The 20975-nt window shown below is 40.1% G+C and overlaps 1 protein-coding gene across 4 annotated transcripts in view; it reads right to left on the bottom strand.

Moving 5' to 3' along the window:
- LOC131693429 (SOX domain-containing protein dichaete) overlaps positions 1 to 20975 on the bottom strand; it is a 260576-nt gene that overhangs the window by 72930 nt on the left and 166671 nt on the right. For all 4 annotated transcript variants that reach the window (XM_058981229.1, XM_058981230.1, XM_058981231.1 and 1 more), the window contains exon 4: positions 8828 to 9022. In XM_058981229.1, the coding sequence (XP_058837212.1) occupies positions 8828 to 9022 (195 nt within the window). The remainder of the gene's footprint in view (positions 1 to 8827; positions 9023 to 20975) is intronic.

Here is a 20975-nt window from a genome sequence, read left to right as displayed (position 1 = left end):
TTGAGTACTGTTTTTCGATTGTTCTGGATTTGTTTTCTTATTTTTATCGGCTTCCATAAGCTCCATTCGAGACAATAACTGTTCTACCATTTCCCGCAACTGTCTGTTCTCTTCTTGCAATTTAGTATTCTCATTCTCTACGGGTTGCATACCGGACGCACCGGCCTCTTCATCGTCACTGCTTAGTTCATCCGCCTCCCGGTGGGGTGGTGATTCGGGTGGTTCATTTTCGTATTCCCATTCGTCATTTTCCTGAATTTCAAGATCAACGGGGTTGTCGGGATGTTGGGTATCGTTTTGTTCGTTTTGATTAGTGGGTTCTGTTAAATTTTCGCTTTCTGGGTGAGCGTGTTGCATTCTGAGTATGCTATTATTTACCAAATCGCTTTCTGCTCTTCGAACTTCAGGGTAAGGAGACGAAATTGAATAGTAGTCATTCAAAAGTCTCACACACTGTCCTGCTAAATCAGAGACGGTATTTTGATCAGGCTCTTCAATCGCATGCGCTTTGATTCGCAGCGTGCGGAAGAGAAAATGCAGAAGTCTGGATTTAAGTCTTTGATCCGGTACTTTTTTTGCTTGCCTGTTTTCTAACACATGCCTAATTTCTGCTATCCTATTCGCACACGTTTCAAGTTCATCTAATAGAGATTCCCAACCTTTCTCGTATTCGATTTCTGTTGCCTTCTCTTGTTTTTCTCCGTTCAGCTCAGCTCTACATTTTCTTTCCTGCACACCTCGTGGTTCGGAATGTGCTTCGATTTTACGGATGACCAACTCATACGTCAGTTCATCAGCCAACAAATGCGACACGTTCAAACAGTAGTACTGAATGATGAAACGGTCCATTATACAGTATTTTCTATGTTTACACTAAGAGAAAAAAAAGTAATTTCCCAGAAGGAATAATCGGGTTTTCACTGATACTGAGCACGTGTACAATTTTCATCAAATTTGTTAATCTAAATAAATTTATCGTTTTATATGGTGTTTTATTTCAATCGTTTGGTTGAAAAATCTGTGTGTTCTTTAAATAGGCTAGAAGCTTGGAACTAATAGCTACTTTCTCCGTATTTAGTCACGATTCAAACACGTGGTCTACACTTCGTCGGAATCTGTTCGATTATTATATATTCTTTAAATCCACTTCGCGCTAGATTTGAAATGGCGTTATCTATCAATTTTTGCTGAATCTGGGATCAATTACCAGTAACACCGGCGAAAACGATGGTCACTATCGTTATCCCCCCCTCGCTTAACCTCGAAAAATAGGGAATATTTTTCGTTGGTCGCCAAAATGTAACTTCCTTCGTTACCGCCCGCTCAGTCGCACGGAACTCTACCCTAACCCCAGGGTCGGCACAATCCTCGCCGTGCGGTTTCTCAAGGTTTAAAGGGGGAAAATCACTTTTTTGATCCTAACCGTCGTTTTATTTGGCACTCTATCCTCAAGGTCCCTAACGTCCCTAATGCCCTACTTTGGTACAAATGATTACTTACAGGGATTGTGTAGGTGTGGAGTGTGTGGGCCCGTTGCGCACCTGCCGTTGCCGTCGTCCTCTTTTGGTTCTGGTTCCGATGACTCCAACTCAGACCAAGGCGATCCTCTTCCGGAGCCCTGATGGCCTTTTTGGTGGTAACAGGCTGGTTCGGGAACTCGTGCGCTTCTCTCTCGAACTTGTCGTCTCGCTGAAACTCTGAAGCACGTGGATCGGTTGCTTTACCTCCGGAAAACCGCAATTCGATATGCGACCCGGAATTGTGCTACGGTTGTTACGGCAAACGCTCGTTCAAGATGATGGTTTCCACGATTTCAAGGTTGATATTTGTAATATAAACTTTTTATAATTTTTCTTAACTTCGCATTGATTACTTTAATAAGTTTCTCCAAAAGCCGTGTGGATGGTTTGCTGTTCCAAGTCCAAGTGACGATCGAGTCGGTTGCCGAGTTTCCCGGAACCTTGCCTCCGATTTTCCATTGATCAGCCGTGGTTACCAAATCAACTTCAGTTCTCTGGAGTATGGGTATTGGTGGGTGTTTGTGGCGTGTAGTGTTGCATGAGCTGAATATAAATCCTAGTTTGTGTAGAGTTTTTCAATTTGATCGTTGTGCCGTCTATCTAGCTAAAGCAATTTTATTATATGAATTTTATGCATGTTAATTTTTAATTTATTTTATTATAATTGATTTTATATTTGACTTTTAAATCTAATAGTTCGTTTTAATATTTATTTTAATCCTATCTAGCTAAATAATATTAAGTGATTTTTCCCCATATATATTTAATTTAATCCGTAAGGTCACGATAAAGAACAGTGAACCTGCGAAAAGTGAACGAAAGGTCACAGAATCAAAAACAAATTAATTAATTCTGTCGGAGTGTTGGGCTTTTCATTTGAAATTGGTTTGGATAAGATCAATTCAGCTATTGCTTCGAAAGCCTAGTGATAGTTTGTCCGTTACGTACACACACAGATAGACAACCGGAATGTTAACCGGCACATCAGGATCGACGCCAGTAACATTCTGACTACAGCATACCGGCTTTTGTGAACGTCTACGGACAGCTGACAGGCGTGCTGCTCTACTCCCTGAGCCTCCGTCCCGACAAAACCCAGGTAGCAGGTCTCCGGGTACGTTCAAAACTCGTCACCATTTAGTTGGCCGTACTAGGTTCGGGTGGAGCATTTCCTATTTTACACCGATTTGGGTTTGAACACTATTCCTCATGTGTCAAGCCTAGCAAGACCTCCCTGTTGTTTGTATAGATAATCCTGGGATCACGAGAGGCGATTATGTACAACGAATGGAGATAGCGGCCCGGAGTAGAGACCCAACAAAATGGAGCAAGAAACCTACACCTATGAAGTAGACAGGGCAAATCCCTTCGTCAAAAGTTGTTCAACGAGGTCACCACCTCGGCAAAGCCAACCAGTGCAATAACAGCACGACCAGAAGAAACAGCAGGCCTAGCTTCAACACCAGGAGCAGCCTCAACAGCACCAGCAGCCGTAGCCGCAGCCGCAGCTTCAAGTGAAGCAGTAAAAGCAGGAAGGCAGTGCCTGGTTGAAAATACCAAGCTTTCCGAGTATAGCAGTTGCTAAAAACTAGAGGATGAACTGCACAACTTTGTTGACAAAAGGTTTGGAATCCTCGAATTGGCCGTCAAGGAATGGAGAACCTTGGAGCAGAAAGCGGAGCTAACCGGCCAGGAGTTGTTGTTGGCCCAGAAGTCTTTGGAAATAAGGCAAACAATGGCATGACTGAAAGTGAGGGAAACTTACGAGGCGAAAGACGAAAACCCAGGGAACGGAAACCGTCTCCCTCTCTACACCGGCGAGGTCAAGAGCTTCACCAGGTGAAGCGAGATAAGGAGACTCCAAAAAACACAAAGAGGCTCCCGGCGTAGTGGTACGCGTAACGAACGAAGCAGCCACTAACGTGGGTAAAAACACCACATGGGAAGTCGTTGGCAGCAATGGAAGGAGAACAACAAGGATAGGGCCGAAAAGAGAAAGCTCTTCAAGGAACGAAACAAAGGTGAAGCACTCATAGTCAAAACTAGCGATGACTCGTACGAGAAGGTACTGCGCGCAATGCCAATAAACCCGGTACTCAAGGAGATGGGCTCAAACTTTAAGAAAATTAGGCACCGGAGAGATGACCCTGGAACTGAAAAAGGATCCGAAGTTAAACAGCTCCACTTATAAAGAGCTCACCGAGAAAGTTGTGGGCGAAGCGGTGGAAGTGAGAGCCTTTTGCCCAGAGGCAACAATCCAATGTAAGGACCTGAATGAAATATCTTCGGAAGAAGAGCTAAGAGAAGCTCTGAAAGAACAGTGCGAGCTTGGTTAGGTACAGATGACGATCCAAATGAGAAAGGGACCTTTCGGCACGCAAGCGGCTTCAGTTATGCTGATTTCGTTTTTAGATCAGAGTTGCTCTAGGTTCGCTCGAAGCTGTCACTTTTGTATGGAAACTGTAAACATTAGAGCGAACCTAGGGCGACTCGATTCTAAAACCGAAAACAGCATTAGTCTTTCAGTCGAAGCAGCAAACAAGGCATTGAAAATTGGGAACATCAAAGTTGGCTGGTCAGTATGTCCATTGAGTGTCTCTCAGAGACCGTAAGTGTGCTTCAAGTGTTAAGAGTTCTGCCATCTGGCGAGAAACTTCAGTGGACCTGACAGGAGCAAATTATGCAGAAGGTGCGGGAAAGAAGGTCACAAGGAAAAAAACTGTCGACAGGCTCCGAGATATCTGATCTATGCAAACGATGAAGGTAACAACTGCAACCAAGTCATAGTCGAGGTAACGAAAATCAACCTCAACCACTGCGATACAGCACAACACTTGCTGCGACAATCTGTAGCGGAGTCTGAATGCGATGTAGCTATTATTTCGGAGCCATACCGTATCCTGGTCGGCGAGAGAAACTGGATAGCAGATAACACAAAATCAGTGGCGATTTGGACGACGGAAAGATTTCCATTTCAGGAAGTGGTTTATCGCGTAGATGAAGACTTTGTAATCGCCAAAATCAATGGAGTCTTCTTCTGCAGTAAAAAGGGACAGCCGCTTCACCAACTTAAGGGGGAGTAGTCTACTTGAGGCCTTTGCAAAGCTGAACGTAGATGCAAACGACGGTACAACCAGCACCTATCGTCGAGGAGCTCGAGAATCAGTTATCGGGTTAGAAGTTTGAATTGAAGAGTGTGCGAGGGTACACCCACAGTAACCACCAAGCGATCCGGTACACTATCGGATGCAATAGACAGTCTGAAGCACGTGTGACCCAATCAAACGAGCGGAGGAGGAAAACAACTAAGTTCGACAAGACAGTCTTCGTTGAAGCGTTAAGACGTGACTGTAATCACCTGCACTTCAGTACAGATAAAGTGATAACGGCATTAGCAAGGGCGTCCGACGCAACCATGCCAAGTGAAGATAAACCAAGGTCGCCGCCCGGCCTTTTGGTAGAACTCGGTGATTGCTGATCTACGTACATGTTGCCACCGAGCCCGGAGGAAAATTCAGAGAGCCCAAAACGTCGCTGAAAGAGCTGCTCTAAAATCTAAAGCTTATAAGGCGGCAAGAGCCGCATTTAACAAGGACATTTAGCTCTGTAAGAAAGCCTGCCTAGAGGAGCTTTACCGCAACGTCAATTCAAATCCGTGGGGGAAAGTCTATAGAGTTGGCATGGCGAAGATAAGAGGACCGGCAGTACCGCCGGATAGGTGCCCGGAGAGGATGAGAGTCATCGTAGAAGCGCTATTTCCACTGCATGAGCCGATCTCCTGGCCGCCCACGCCATACGGGACTCAGTATGACTACGAAGCTCAGGTAACCAACGAGGAGCTGATAGTGGTGACAAAAAGCTTGAGAACCAAGAAGGCCCCGGGAACAGACAGTATTCTCAACGTGGCTCTGAAAACAGCAATCCTAACGAACCCGGATATGTTTAGGACCGCGTTGCAAAAATCTATCGACGATGATAACTTCCCCAACCTCTGGAAGCTTCAAAAGCTAGTGCTGTTGCCGAAGCCAGGTAAGTCCTCTGGAGATCTTTCAGAATACAATCCGATATGCCTGTTGAATACAGTCGGCAAGGTGCTTGAAAGAGTCATCCTTAACAGGTTTACAACATACACGGAGGGAGAGAATGGTCTATCCAATATGCGCTGAAGCAAAAGAGAAGCGAAAACCGTTACTGCGGAGTGGTTACCTGCGCCACGTTCCGTCTTCCATCTGCACGCCACCATAGATGGTACGCAACACCTTTCGTTCGAAAACTTCAAGGGCGCGTTGATCCTCTACGAGCATAGTCCAGGTCTCGTGGCCGTAGAGGACCACCGGTCTAATCAGCGTTTTGTAGATAATCTACTTCGTGCGGCGGTGAATTTTGTTCGACCGGAGCGTCCTCCGGAGTCCAAAGTAGCCACGATTTCCCGCCAAGATGCGTCTCTGAATTTCTTTGCTGGTATCATTGTCGGCGATTACCAGTGAGCCCAAATACACCAATTCGTCGACCATCTCGATTTCGTCACCGTCAATCTAAACTCGGGATGGGAGGTTCACATTGTCGTCTCTAGAACCTCTTCCTCTCATGTATTTTGTCTTCGAAACGTTGATGGCAAGTCCAATCCTATTGGCTTCAGCTTTCAGTCTGATGTACGTTTCCGACATCGCCTCAAAGTTCCGTGCCTTTATGTCAAAGTGTTCGGCGAAGCCAAGAAGCTGAACGGACTTCCTGAAGATCGTGCCTCTCGTGTCTATCCCCGCTCTCCTTATAACACCTTCTAACGCAACGTTGAACAACAGGTGCTTCAAGAACCGGCAACTCCGCAGGTTCCACAGGGTTCCATGCTCGGCCCAACTTTTTGGAATGCTATGTACGATGGAGTGCTGAAGCTGAGTCTCCCCAGGGGCGTGAAGATTGTCGGTTTTGCGGACGATTTGGTATTCCTTGTGATCGGTGAATCACTAGAAGAAGTAAAAGTACTCACAACGGAGGCGGTAGATGTTGTGGAAGATTGGATACGCGAGAAGAAGCTGAAGTTAGCTCACCACAAAACCGAGATGGTTGGCAACCAAAAAGCAGGCAAGAATTTCGGTCGGAGAGTGTATCATCGACTCAAAGCGGGAAGTTAGACAACTGGGAGTGATGATAGACGACCGACTAAGCTTTTATAGGCACATCGACCACACATGCGGGAGGGCTGTGAAAGTGATGTCGGCACTATCTTGGATCATGCCCAAAAACTCGGCGATCATCAGCAACAAAAAGCGACTACTGGCGAGTGTCTCCACATCGGTGCTCAGATACGCAGGACCTGCTTGGGTGACGGCACTGCAGACGAAGAGGAACACATCTCGGCTGAATAGCACGATAGCTGGAACGATTCCCATAAACCTTTTGCGCTAAGAAGATAGTGAGTGTTATAGGAATCGAGGTACGCGAGAAGTCCGTAAACGAGCTGATACCTTAAGCAAGTGCGATGCTGTAAACTGCAGATGAACCTATCGACTAATTCCATACCTGTTGGTGTGGGTTAACAGAGCGCACGGCGAAGTGAACTTCCACATGACACAAGTCTTGTCTGGTCATGGCTGTTTCAAGAAGTATCGGATCAGGTTCGGCTACGCGAGATCGCCGTTTTGCATCGCGTGCGATGATGCGGATGATACGCCTGAGCACGTGGTCTCCGGATACCCGCCAATCGAGCACGAGCATAACGAAATGAGAAACATTATCGGTGAGGACGTTAACATGAATATTATTGTCCAATAGATTTGCGAGAAAAAAGGAAAATGGAACGCGGTGAACAGAGTGGTCGTTCAGACCATGTCAGCGTTGTAACGAAGATGGCGAGAGGAGCAACGACCAGCAATGCAGCAGTACACGGCTTTGGGTCGTCGAGGCACCGATGAGCTGGAAGTTACACTCCAACAGGAATCGCCGGACCGACCTTGGCACTCGACAAGTCCGTCTGCACGAAAGAGATAAAGTAGACCAACGGGAGCGACTGGAGTAGGCTAAATCAACCGCCGTGAACTAGATTGAGCGCACGCACCGTCGACGATAGGTCGTCGGAGCTCCTGAGAACCGGAAGTCATTCGCCCCTCGGAATCACTGGACTGACCTCGGTACGATTTTTATTTCCTTTCGGAAAATTTCTCCGTCGGAGTAGGTTAGCTTCACCACTAGAAACTAGCTCGAGTAGACAGTGAAGTAGCATCGGCAAATGGTTGTCAGGGCACCTGTGAACTGGAAGTTACCCTCCATCCAGAATCGCAGGATCGATCTCGGCATTTCATTTTGAAACATTCTTTCGTCGGGAAACTCTCCGACGAGGTAGGCTAGCTCCACAGCCGGGGACTACGCCGAGTAGCACCGAACGCAACAAACCACCAGTATAGGGTCGTCGGGACCCAGTGAACCGGAAGCCACCCTCCAATCGGAATCGCTGGATACCGTGCAGGACGGAAATGGCGGTTATGAGACTAGCGAACTAGCGCGATCAGCTTGACCTGGAATCAAGCGCAGTGCACGAGTGCACTCTCCCCAAGTTGTCATTTCAAATGGAATCCGGGGGATCAGGAAAATGTCGGACTCCTTGGTGGAGTTTAGAGGAGTAGGGTTCGGAGTTTTCTTTTCTGTTCAGAGTTTATCACTCTGGCATGCGATGTACGAAATCGGCAGTATGATCAACTACTGAACGTGTGCTGGGTTGCCGTAAAAGCTTTACCGCCAAGTAAAAAACAAACATGCACGCACATACAGACTTTTCCGATCTTGACGAACTGAATTGAATGGGATATGACACTGGGCCTGGGCCGGGCCGGGATTAAGTTGTCTATTTTCGGAGTGATTGCATAACCTTTCTATATGAGAAAAGCAAAACATGTATTTTTTGCATCGTTATCAAAACTTTTCAACATGCTCCAAAATTTTTAAAACTTTGTATAATTCTAGCACGAAAAACTTAAAAGTTTCCAAATAGGCTCAATACCTATTCATAAGGAAATATTATAATAACTTTATAATAATATGTTCGAGCTTATAGCGTTTTCGTTTTTTCTTGGTGCTACACCGGTGTAGTGCTAGACTGATAGACTGATTACACCCAAGTTTGAATGAGTGTAGCATCGACTACACCAATGTAGTGTCAAAAACGAAAATACCATTAGTTTAGTATTTATTACGTTGTGGAGGATAAGAGGCACTTCGAGATGTTTTAAACATACCCTGGTGTCTATGTCATGGCAATAATCCCGATCTGATCTGAATTTTTGTTTTATCATAAAATAGTCAAACACACTAACCTGCCCGCAGAGCGTCGACCGGCACGGAGGGATACGTCATCGGATAGGGATACCCGTCACGTCGGATCGGTTTCGGTTTCCTCCTCGGCCGGTACTTATAGTCCGGGTGTTCCTTCATGTGCATCGCCCGGAGCCTTTTCGCTTCGTCGATGAATGGTCGTTTTTCGTCCTCGGTCAGCAGCTTCCATTCGGCTCCTGAATAGCGGGATGGATGATGGGAACAAAAAAGAAACAGAGTCACGGAATTAAAACAAATTTGTGTACCGTACCTACAGTTACAATAGAGCGAGGAAAAGAACATTCCCCAGTGGCGGATGATTCTGTTATTTCAGCAACTATTTTTCTTCGATTTTTGTTTCCTTTCCGGAATGGGAATAAAATGGAAATGAGAAATAGAACTATTTTTCGGTGAATGCCGCTCTCCGCTGGCATTGTTCTCCCCATTGATGGTTCTTTCTTCGAGCTCGAACAGCACCAACAGTCCGGCATGAAAACATCCGGAAGCCCGAACCAAATCCCGCTTCACAGAACATCCCGACGCCAAACAACATGTCGTTTTTCTTGCTCATTTTTCATCTCCCCCACAGTTTGTACCCATTTTGTAAATTACAATTCGCTGACTTGCAACTTCAATTCAACGGGTCTTTATTTTTGCTTCGTTATAACCTGCGCCGAACTCCGGCTGTGCGATGAATTCCGCTCCCTCTGTACCCCCAGCGCCACTCCCAATGCCGCGCGAAAGGGAGACAATGTGACGATGGGACCTTTCAGCAGCTCAGATCATCCGACCAACATCAGCCAGCTATCAGCTATTCTCTGACGGATGGATGTTTGTTTCCATTGGCAACACAGTCAGTCAGTCAGTCAGTCAGCCACTGCACTGACTGGTCTGGAATGGGCTTATATGTCGCTCTCGAAAGGCGCGCACGCCCGCCTGCTGCGATACGTTGTCGTCCTTGATGCCGATGTCATGACGTTCCCAACCAAATAACTAACCAACCAACCACGTGGAATGATCAGCGAGGTGGAACGTGTTCAGACTTTGGAAGGGGTTGATAGAAACGAACCTACGGTCGGTAGCTGTTTCGTATAGTGTTACAATTTCAACTTTAAGATTAATATTGAGAATGATATAGAATTGATTGTACGTCTGTTGATTTCAAAATTAATAAAGCAGGGTGACTTGTGATCGAAGTGAATTGGAGATTAATTTAAATACAAGTACAATTTTACTGAACTTATTTGACCATACTTGTTTGGTCTTCAGTTATCTAAACTTGCAAATTACTGCTATAAGTTTTAAATCAAAGTTATAATCGAGCAAATTTTCTTAGCCTCAAACACTGTCTGGTCCCTTAAAAAGACTGTAATAATAGTCCGCAAATATTCATGATATCATAAGCATCAAAAAACTTCGCAATGGTCTCAATATCTCATACATACCACAAAGTGAATTAAATATATTTGGGATCGATCTAATCATGTTTATGTGGTTTTTATGAGTACTCTATAACCCATCTCTCCGTAACGGCATTTTCGGTACGGATAATATGCAATAGGATATTAGTTTTTTTTATTCCTAAAAAATGTGAAATAGACAGTGTTTCAACATGATAGAGTAATGAGCCTATAGTCATCCTAACCAAATGAAGACGTCGGTTTGAGTAGCTTCTGCCATCTTTGTTCAAATCAATGGTTCGAATGTTATACTACGTTCACACTACGAGTTAAAACATGTTTTAACGCTATCTTGATGACATTTTTCGTTTTGCTAATTATTATAACATGTTTTAACTCTGTAGTGTGAACATGGTATTAGGGTGAAAATAAGAGCATTCGTTTCGAGGCTTCACCAGTTTCAGGCCATTTTAGTTTGTCTACTGGATTTTAGGAACGAATTAAAACTTTTGATACTAATTAAGAGGCATCCATTGAAGGATTGAGTAATGCAGTACGCTCCTTGAATCGATTGTTAAATAAACGATGTAATCCCATACCGTAACTAAAGGGACCAAAATGGCCATAGCTATTAGGAAAAATGCACTATTCAATCTATAATTAAATCAAATGTAAAGAACAACAACAAATCAACTTTAATGTCAGATTTTTAATTATACATTATAAATGCCTTTCGAATCTAAAACTGAAAACAATCCTTCATACAAGTGTTTTATAACATTGCCAAGCACTGCCCTCACTACCCTCACCGTCCAATCTCCGTAGAACTCATACATATGCCATGATTACACGTCGGGTAGCTGAAAAGACAACTCGGTAATCCCGGAAACTCAAGCACACTTCCTCTAATTTCCTTCCAGCAGGTAGTATTGTTCTCGAATCTCGGCAGGCATTGTTAGAAGGAGGAGTATGGGGTTATCATAATACTCTGCTATTCTCCTCTTCTAACGGTTTGTTTTTCACTTCTTGAGAAGTTACCTAATGGTTTTGTGGAAAGGTGACGTCTACTCGCCAGACAGGGATGTTATGCGTGGTAAAGTTAATCACTACGAAGCATACGGATATCGAACAGTGGAGTGTGCTGGTTAATGTAGCGAATTTTTCAAGAAAGTTGTTTTTTTTTATTTTTTTATTTCGACTATGTTAGTCACATTTTTTTACATTTCAACGACATTCAAATAGCTAGAGATTACTGGGTTAAGTTTTATTTTAACTAATAGTAGGATTCAATTGATATTTCTGAACGAAATATACCGTGATCATATCATAGCGCATCTATGTTGAGTAAAGCCATGTCAAGTGATCCTCGAATTTTTCGCAAAATCACCGATCTTCATGAGGTATATTTTATTGTATAGGGATTATGGTGAATAGCTTTTGGTATAAATATTTAGTTAAAATTCCTTTTTTTCTTTAAGATATTAACCCTTAAACTTTATTGCATGATAAAATTGATAATTTTATATCTCAAAAACTACTGAAGATAATTCAATGAATTTTTGCACACTTACGGAATGATATTTGCACTATCTTATAAAAACTTTTTTACTATATAATTGTGTGAATAACGGTACTTTGCATCTCTTAAAAATTTTCAATTGTATTTTTTCTTGTGTTCTTCACGCTAAAAATTTTCAAAACGTATGTCAAATTATGCGGCAATCTTTCACCTTCAATAATCTGTATTGATAATTTTTCATTTTTGTTCCTATCGAGAGTTATGGAGGATTTTGTAACAGTGCGCTCTTTCAACGCACGGCCCACTTTGATGCAGCCCGCAAGAACGTTCATATTGGCAACGTCGCACGTTGCTACGTCAGAATGCGCATCGCGTGGGAAATGCGCATCGCATGACTAAAAGAAACCACATCTCTCGATTAGCGCAAAAGGGCAAACTTTTCAATACGGATTATCGAAGGTGATTTTTTCCGGATATTTTGAGATGCGTTAATTTTTTTTACCGAAGTGCGCAACAAAAATTATAGTTGTTTAATATATTTTTTATTATTATAATTTAACGTTACTAACAATTAACACCTTTAAATACACTTTTGTTAGTCAAAATACATCTACGTTATATCCAAATTCTTTTTTAGTCTACAACATTAATATATGAAAATGGAAAATCTTAGTCCAACAAAATTTTATTTCACGTTTTTATTTTCACCGAGTGATATTACCTTTAAACAACGATATGTCTTTTGAAAAAAGTTTACATAAAATCTGTTGCATTGATGTTGAGGTGTTTTTATTACTATTGCTTCCTGTTAATTCTGTTAATTAGTGGTTCTCCATGTTCTGGTAAGATATTATTTATTTTTGTCGAATGTCAATTAATCATCAACGATCTTTATTTCAAATTAATCGTTACAGTTTTCCGCATGTACCTGTTGAGTCATCGAATATTCAAGTTCCATTACTTTGGAAAACACTATAAGAAGAAAAATTAAACGTGTAAATTTTCTTATATTTTAAACGCGTTTTAGAGGAACCCATTACTATAAACATGGGATCTAAAAATGAAAATTCAACAAAAAATTTGTTTTGTTCATGTCCATATTTATTTTCGTTGTATTTTTTGCGCCCATTACGACATATGCTTCACATGTGTTGACCAATATAATTTTAAAATTTATCACTCCACATGGATGCCACAAAAACAATATACGACGAACATATTTATGATTTTTTTTTAACGGAATGCATCATTCGTGTGATCGACTCATATTTATAACATAAAACAATCGAATTTTTTTTTTGAGCAAATATTGTCTAACTTGAGATAATATAGTATTTCGTCGAGTTGTCTCTATATGGAAAAAAAACACCCAAATGCGATCGAAACAAAAACAAACGTAAAAAAGTTTTCTCACTAGAACTGATGAAAATTAAATGAGCGCGTAATTTAACGCACGACCCGATGGCGCATGGCTGAAAAGTCGCTATGTGGATTTAAGAAAAGATTCGCAATATTCTGTGCTACCTCTCAGACAGAACCAACTGAAAATAAAACGTGGTGAAGTATGTCAATTTGCGAAAAATTTGTCAACTCAGGTTTAAACATGCCCACTGCTCAACTTTGCTCATCGGCTGGCAACATCCGAGCGCGCTTGTCCGAGGTATTGAGTGACAGAAAATTAAATAACTCCTGAACAATATAATAACGCTAAAGAGCATGCAAATTACTTAGAAAACATCACTTTCAATTATCCATAAAGAAAACCTTGTCTTTTTGCTTTAATCTCAGAGATGCCAATTTTGAACATGAGATACGCTCCTTCAAAGCGATGCGCATTAGGACGTTGCGACGTGCGGCGTTGCCAATATGTACGTTCTCGCGGGTTGCATCAAAGTGGGCCGTGCGTTGAAAGAACGCACTGTTACAAATTCCTCCATAACTCTCGATAGGAACAAAAATGAAAAATTATCAATACAGATTATTGAAGGTGAAAGATTGCCGCATAATTTGACATACGTTTTGAAAATTTTTAGCGTGAAGAACACAAGAAAAAATACAATTGAAAATTTTAAATAGATGCAAAGTACCGTTATTCACACAATTATAAAGTAAAAATATTTTTATAAGATAGTGCAAATATCATTCCATAAGTGTGCAAAAATTCATTGAATTATCTTCAGTAGTTTTTGAGATATAAAATTTTCAATTTTATCATGCAATAAAGTTTAAGGGTTAATATCTTAAAGAAAAAAAGGAATTGTAACGAAATATTTATACCAAAAGCTAATCACCATAGTCCCTATACAATAAAATATACCTCATGAAGATCGGTGATTTTGCGAAAAATTCGAGGATCACTTGACATGGCTTTACTCTGTTAGGAACATTAATATTGAACGCATAATATATTGTAATTCATTTATTTTGCGTTCAAAATCTATAAGTGCGATATAAGTAAAAGTGAGTTTTACTTCTATAATAGGCCAATACCCTATGTAAAAATCCTCATTAGACTGGATGATCACAAACGTTACCTGCAAACTGTTATTGAGGAGTGTAACATTAAGATTATTCCTGTTTAAAATTTAGTTTCCGCCTATGAAATAACCAAATGTTCTTGAAAAATTTATCTGAAAATACAGAATAAAAAAATCTAAATCATTTCAGTTTTAAATCAAACTTTACGTTTTTCAGCCACTTTTAAAATATTTTTATGAACAAATTGATGAAAATGTTTTGAACAAATAAATAAAAATGTTGCTGAATATTGCTATTTCGAACAACCAAAGCAACGGTCACGATACTCATTGGGCACGAGCCAGTGCGAAGCGAACGACAAGAACAGTTATTTTTATATTGTATGTCTGAACAAAAGAAACTGTTATTTGAATTCTTGCCGTGATCTGACGAGAATTCGAGATGAGTGAGTCGCAGAAGCAAGAAGTGGAGCTCGAGACACATGCGGTGGTTATTGACATCCGGCGTTTACGCATAAGATCGAGCATTCGGGATGGGTTCCTTCCAAAAAAATTTCTTGCATTCTTTAGCTAAAAATAATTGACACGTAATTTTTGTTTTGGCTGAATACGATATTTTTCCAAGTTATTCGTTTTTGAACGTTAGACGTTTATGAAATTGAACATTTTTCAATCAGTAATAACTCGGCAATTATTCGATGTATGGTAAAAATATAAAAGTTGCGTTTGCTCATTTCTTTTTTATATTACTTAGAAAATCTGCAATTATTAGAAATAAATTTAATTTTTTAAAAGTTGAACAATTTTTTTTGCCCATTATTTTCTATAAATATTATAAGAATTATGTCAGCAAGATTGTGTAAAAATTTGGAAATGGATCTCAAAATACTATGCGAGATATTAGAATTATAAACTGTATGCTGATGATCTGAAAATTTACCGTGTCATATCAACTATGGTAGACTGTTGTGCATTGCAAATGGACGTTGATAGGATCATTGACTGGAGTGACAGAAACGGAATGAGTGTGAATATTCAAAGATGCAGAACAATCACTTTTACACGAGTACATACTCCAATTAAGGCTCAAGTTACCTCAAGGCTTGGTAGTATGCGTAAGAAAAATTGTGTTCAGCTTTGCCACCAGATTATCCATTTAAACCTTTTCAAAACTCTAAAAGAAGAATATCAGTTGATTTTTTAGATCATCACGATTCAATTCATGCAAAATACCTGCTGGAAAAACCATCGGCTTAGCTGGATGGTGCTTTTGAAAAAGTGGCTGTGATTTTTATCACACTACCACACCGAGCTGGGGTACGCAATACAACTGCGCAATGAAAAAACCACAGCTACTTTTTCAAAAGCACCATTTAGCTAAGCCGATGGTTTTTCCGGCAGGTATTTTGCATGAATTGAATCGTGATGATCTAATAAATCGACTGATATTCTTATTTTAGAGTTTGCAGTTTTTCTAATGTTCAATAATTCTGTACCAGGTTTAAATGGATAATCCGGTGGCAAAGCTGAACACAATTTTTCCTACGCACACTACCAAGCGTTCAATTCTAACACATGCTTAAAAACGGTAACTTGAACCTTAAGTTCGAATACTCAGTGTGTTCTGCTCCCGTAGAACGAATCGTATCCGTCAAGGACTTTGGTGTCATTCTCGACTGTAAGCTACGCTTTACCGCACATTACTCTTCCGTTATAGCTAAATCCTACGCTGTACTTGGACTCAACAATGATTTCAATGATGTGTATTGTCTAAAAACACTATACATTACACTGGTACGCAGTATTCTAGAATATGGCGTTACTATTTGGGCTCCGTATCGCACCATACACATTAATCGTATCGAACGGGTACAGAAGAAGTTTATCAGGTTTGCACTTCGTCGGATACCCTGGCAAAATCGTTTCCAGCTTCAGTCGGATCTTTCTGCAACGACTTTTCATTTTCGACTTTCTGACAGACTACTTAGACTCTTCTGCGCTTCTAGCAAAACTTGACTTCAACGTTCCGGGAAGATCTTTCCGGAGAACTGATTTTTTTCCGACGCTCAACACATCGCACGCAGTACGGCCAGAATAATCCTTTGGATGTTTGCTGTCAACTCTTGAACTAGGGTTCGTAACTACCGCAACCGCGCGGTATTTACCGCACCAGCACCGCAAAATCTGCGGTGCGGTGAGACACTTTTTCCCGCAGATGCGGTGCGGGAAAGAGCTTTTACCGCGCGGTTTTACCGCAACCGCACCGCAAAAAAATATTTGATGAAGTGATAATTTGGATTATTCTAAATTGATAAACAGACTGCTATTACGAAAGAAAATCTAGCCGTGTTCGAAATATGTTGACGTAAAAATAATTTTTACGACATAGTTTGGACACTAGTTATTTTATACTTCTAAGTAAATGTATGAAAAGCGTTCAAATTAGGCTGATTATTCTATCATTCGTTCATCAACATCGTATTTCTATCTATCTAACAATGTGAATTTTTCGGCAGTCAATTGGATTCTTTCTCAAAAAGTATGCTATATAACTTTTTTTCGCGTACTTCTATCAAAATTTACGATAATTTTCTACAAAATTAAGTCCTTACATTTTTCAGTTAAGCCTATTTTGTAACTTTTTTGAAGCTTTTTTGCCAAATACCACACAGTTTGACTCCCGTCCACTTCAATTGAAGTTTTTGCTATTGGCTCTTTGGGCAAATATTAGAGGAAAATACATTACATACAGAACTTTCGAACTAGCCTTTAGAAAACTACACTTCATACATTTTTAAAGGGAGCAATCTTAGTTTTTGAATGAGAATACATCTGTTTCTTGCAAAAAGCGGAAAATGTGGGTTTTAGGATATTTAGTCCATAAAACCCCCTATTTTTAATAACATTTCTGCTGTATGCTACAAATCATACATTTTTTGCAGTTTTTCTAATGTTCAATAATTCTGTACCAGTTGAGACCGGACTCCTAATTAGATGTATTCTATATAGAAATATTTTTTTCGTCAAATGTGCTTATTGATGTAATACAATATGTTTTTATTTCACTGTATTGTAATATATGCGCAACTATATAGAAGTACTGGTATTTCGACTTTAATTTTTTCATGAAATTACTTTAAGAATGACAGGTGGTAAAGGTGAAAATCATCCATTTCATTTTCATATGTCAAAAACATTGAAAATATGAAAATTTAAAGAAAAAATATGCAATTTCATTTCTTATTACATTTTTGCCTTTCTCATATAGAAAGGTTATGCAATCACTCCGAAAAACGTCAACCTAATCCCGGCCCGGAGGGCCGAGTGTCATATCCCATTCGACTCAGTTCGTCGAGATCGGAAAAAGTCTGTATGTGTGTGTGTATGTGTGTATGTATGTGTGTGTATGTGTGTGTGTGTGTATGTATGTGCGTATGTGTCAAATAATGTCACTCATTTTTCTCAGAGATGGCTGGACCGATTTGCCCAAACTTAGTCTCAAATGAAAGGTGCAACCTTCCCATCGGCTGCTATTGAATTTTGTATCGATCGGAATTCTGGTTCCGGAATTACGGGTTTCAGAGTGCGGCCACACAGAAATTTCTCATAAAAACTATAGGAAAAATTAAAAATAGAATTTTTATTTTTGATGCTAAATGTATTCAAGGTGCATAAAACGTCGAGATTTGATGCAAACACGAAAAAAATTTGACGAAGATTCACTTTTTTGGATTTTGTACATTTTTGCCTTTCTCATATAGAAAGGTTATGCAATCACTCTGAAAAACGTCAACCTAATCCCGGCCCGGAGGGCCGAGTGTCATATCCCATTCGACTCAGTTCGTCGAGATCGGAAAAAGTATGTATGTGTGTGTGTGTATGTGTGTATGTATGTGTGTGTCTATGTGTGTCTATGTGTGTGTATGTGTGTGTGTATGTGCGTATGTGTCAAATAATGTCACTCATTTTTCTCAGAGATGGCTGGACCGATTTGCCCAAACTTAGTCTCAAATGAAAGGTGCAACCTTCCCATCGGCTGCTATTGAATTTTGTATCGATCGGAATTCTGGTTCCGGAATTACGGGTTTCAGAGTGCGGCCACACAGAAATTTCTCATAAAAACTATAGGAAAAATTAAAAATAGAATTTTTATTTTTGATGCTAAATGTATTCAAGGTGCATAAAACGTCGAGATTTGATGCAAACACGAAAAAAATTTGACGAAGATTCACTTTTTTGGATTTTGCACATTTTTGCCTTTCTCATATAGAAAGGTTATGCAATCACTCTGAAAAACGTCAACCTAATCCCGGCCCGGAGGGCCGAGTGTCATATCCCATTCGACTCAGTTCGTCGAGATCGGAAAAAGTTTGTATGTGTGTGTGTATGTGTGTATGTATGTGTGTGTCTATGTGTGTCTATGTGTGTGTGTGTGTATGTGTGTGTGTATGTGCGAATGTGTCAAATAATGTCACTCATTTTTCTCAGAGATGGCTGGACCGATTTGCCCAAACTTAGTCTCAAATGAAAGGTGCAACCTTCCCATCGGCTGCTATTGAATTTTGTATCGATCGGAATTCTGGTTCCGGAATTACGGGTTTCAGAGTGCGGCCACACAGAAATTTCTCATAAAAACTATAGGAAAAATTAAAAATAGAATTTTTATTTTTGATGCTAAATGTATTCAAGGTGCATAAAACGTCGAGATTTGATGCAAACACGAAAAAAATTTGACGAAGATTCACTTTTTTGGATTTTGCACATTTTTGCCTTTCTCATATAGAAAGGTTATGCAAGCACTCTGAAAAACGTCAACCTAATCCCAATTTTTTTTCGACTCGCATAAGGTTTCTGGATTTTAACAGGGGCGTAGTTGATGGTTTACGGAGAGGGGTTACACCCCCCCCCTCTACTGTTCACTCCCCTCCTTTAAAAATCTCCTTAAATCACCCCTCAGACCACCACCTCATACCCCTCCCTTTCAACCCCATCATCTTTAAACTACCACTATATTACAAAGCATACCAATTTAAGCTGGGGAGTCGTTCGTTCATGGGACTTTCGCCCTCCTCACATACCCATCACCGCATGACAAAATGAGTTAGCAAGCAGATAACATTGATCTAATGCTGATTAGGCTAATGGAGTATGATATTTTTTTGTTTCAAGTGTTTCACCGTCGACACGTAGCTCATCAAGTTCGTGGCTGGCATGCCATTGTGTATAAGTGCAAAGTGTACTAAGAATGTAATGGACATTTCCACAATTATGTTGAACATAAAAAGCCTCCGTGCCATAGTTTAGAGAAATGAGAAAGGCACAATTGCACCGCTAGGTGGATTAAAACAGGTTTTTTTATTCCATTTTTTCGATTAACTGAAGGGTTACTAAAATAAAAGTTTTCGCATTACTGCAGTAGAACGTTTCTGAATGTATATTGTTTGCTTAAAATGTACGTAATTTTATAAATAGAAATGCAGAAGTTGATTTTTTTTATAAACATTACATTCTGAGGAGTCTCTTAAAGTTAAAATTCGTGTGAATAAGAATAACATTTTATTATATATAGTTATACAAATGAACAACACTATTTTTAAAAATATAAAAATTTTACCGCATTTACCGCATTACCGCGCGGTGCGGTGCGGTAAATAAAGTGCGATTGCGGTAAGCGGTGCGGTTTTAATATTTTTTTGCGGTTGCGGTGCGGACAATCCATTTACCGCCCACATCCGCACCGCGACGAACCCTATCTTGAACAGTGTCTATCATTTATTTGATTTTAATATTAGTAAAGAATTGTTTAAATTAAAAATAGGTTTAAGTTAATGTTTAGTCAAAGTCTGTGCGATGTAACTTTTGAAGTAGAATACTTCTAACGTTTCAATATAGGGGCCCCGTTTCAAAATTTTTGGCCGGTATTTTACCCGAGACTTTGAACGCAAATATCTGGTGTTGTACTGAAAGGAAACTTTAGATTTTTGCACAATCTGATAGGAAATATGTGCAACAATTTTGTAACTAATTTTGTAGAATGTACAATAGGGTGGGACAAAAAATAGATTCCAGCTCCGAGCAACTTTTTGGGTACCATTTGGGTCCTAGAACATCTGTGCAAATTCTTAGCTTGATCCCTGAAACTATATTTTAGCGCCCACTGTTCAAAGTTTACATGGGATTTTATATGGAAAAATTAACTTTCACAAAATAATTCCTCCAGGAGTCCATTGCTTCCTAAAAATAAACCGTTATGTGGTTTTTGTAGGAAATTTAACACAGAAACAAAGTCTCGAAAACTACGAAACGATCTGACGCTTAAGAAAAAAGTTATTAAGCTGAAACCAATTGATGCTCTGACGATTGATAAAATATTCATTTTTTCTAGCACCACTGTTGTTGGTTGTCCAATTGTATGCAATTGTGTTTTGATATTCTCTTAATATGTCTAAATCATTTTCCCACACTGTTTGGCCACTTCGCAAGAGTTTTGAGGGATAAATTGAGTCTTCTTTTGTATATAAAAAGAGAAAATTAAAAATTTTGCATATAATTCGACCGTCAGCAGCAGTGATGCTATGAAAAGTAAAATTTTCATCATTCTTCAGGGCATCAATCGGCTTTTGCTTAATAACTTTTTCCACAAGCATCAGATTGTTTTGCAGTCTTCTAGACTTTATTTCCATGATAAATTTCCTATAAAAATCAGATATCCATTTATTTTTAGGAGGTAACGGGTGACTCTTGGAAGAATTAA

This window comes from Topomyia yanbarensis, chromosome 3, assembly GCF_030247195.1.
Source record: "Topomyia yanbarensis strain Yona2022 chromosome 3, ASM3024719v1, whole genome shotgun sequence".
NCBI lineage: Eukaryota > Metazoa > Arthropoda > Insecta > Diptera > Culicidae > Topomyia > Topomyia yanbarensis.
The sequence above is the reverse complement of the archived record's forward strand: the minus strand, read 5'-3'. Positions and strand labels throughout refer to the sequence as shown.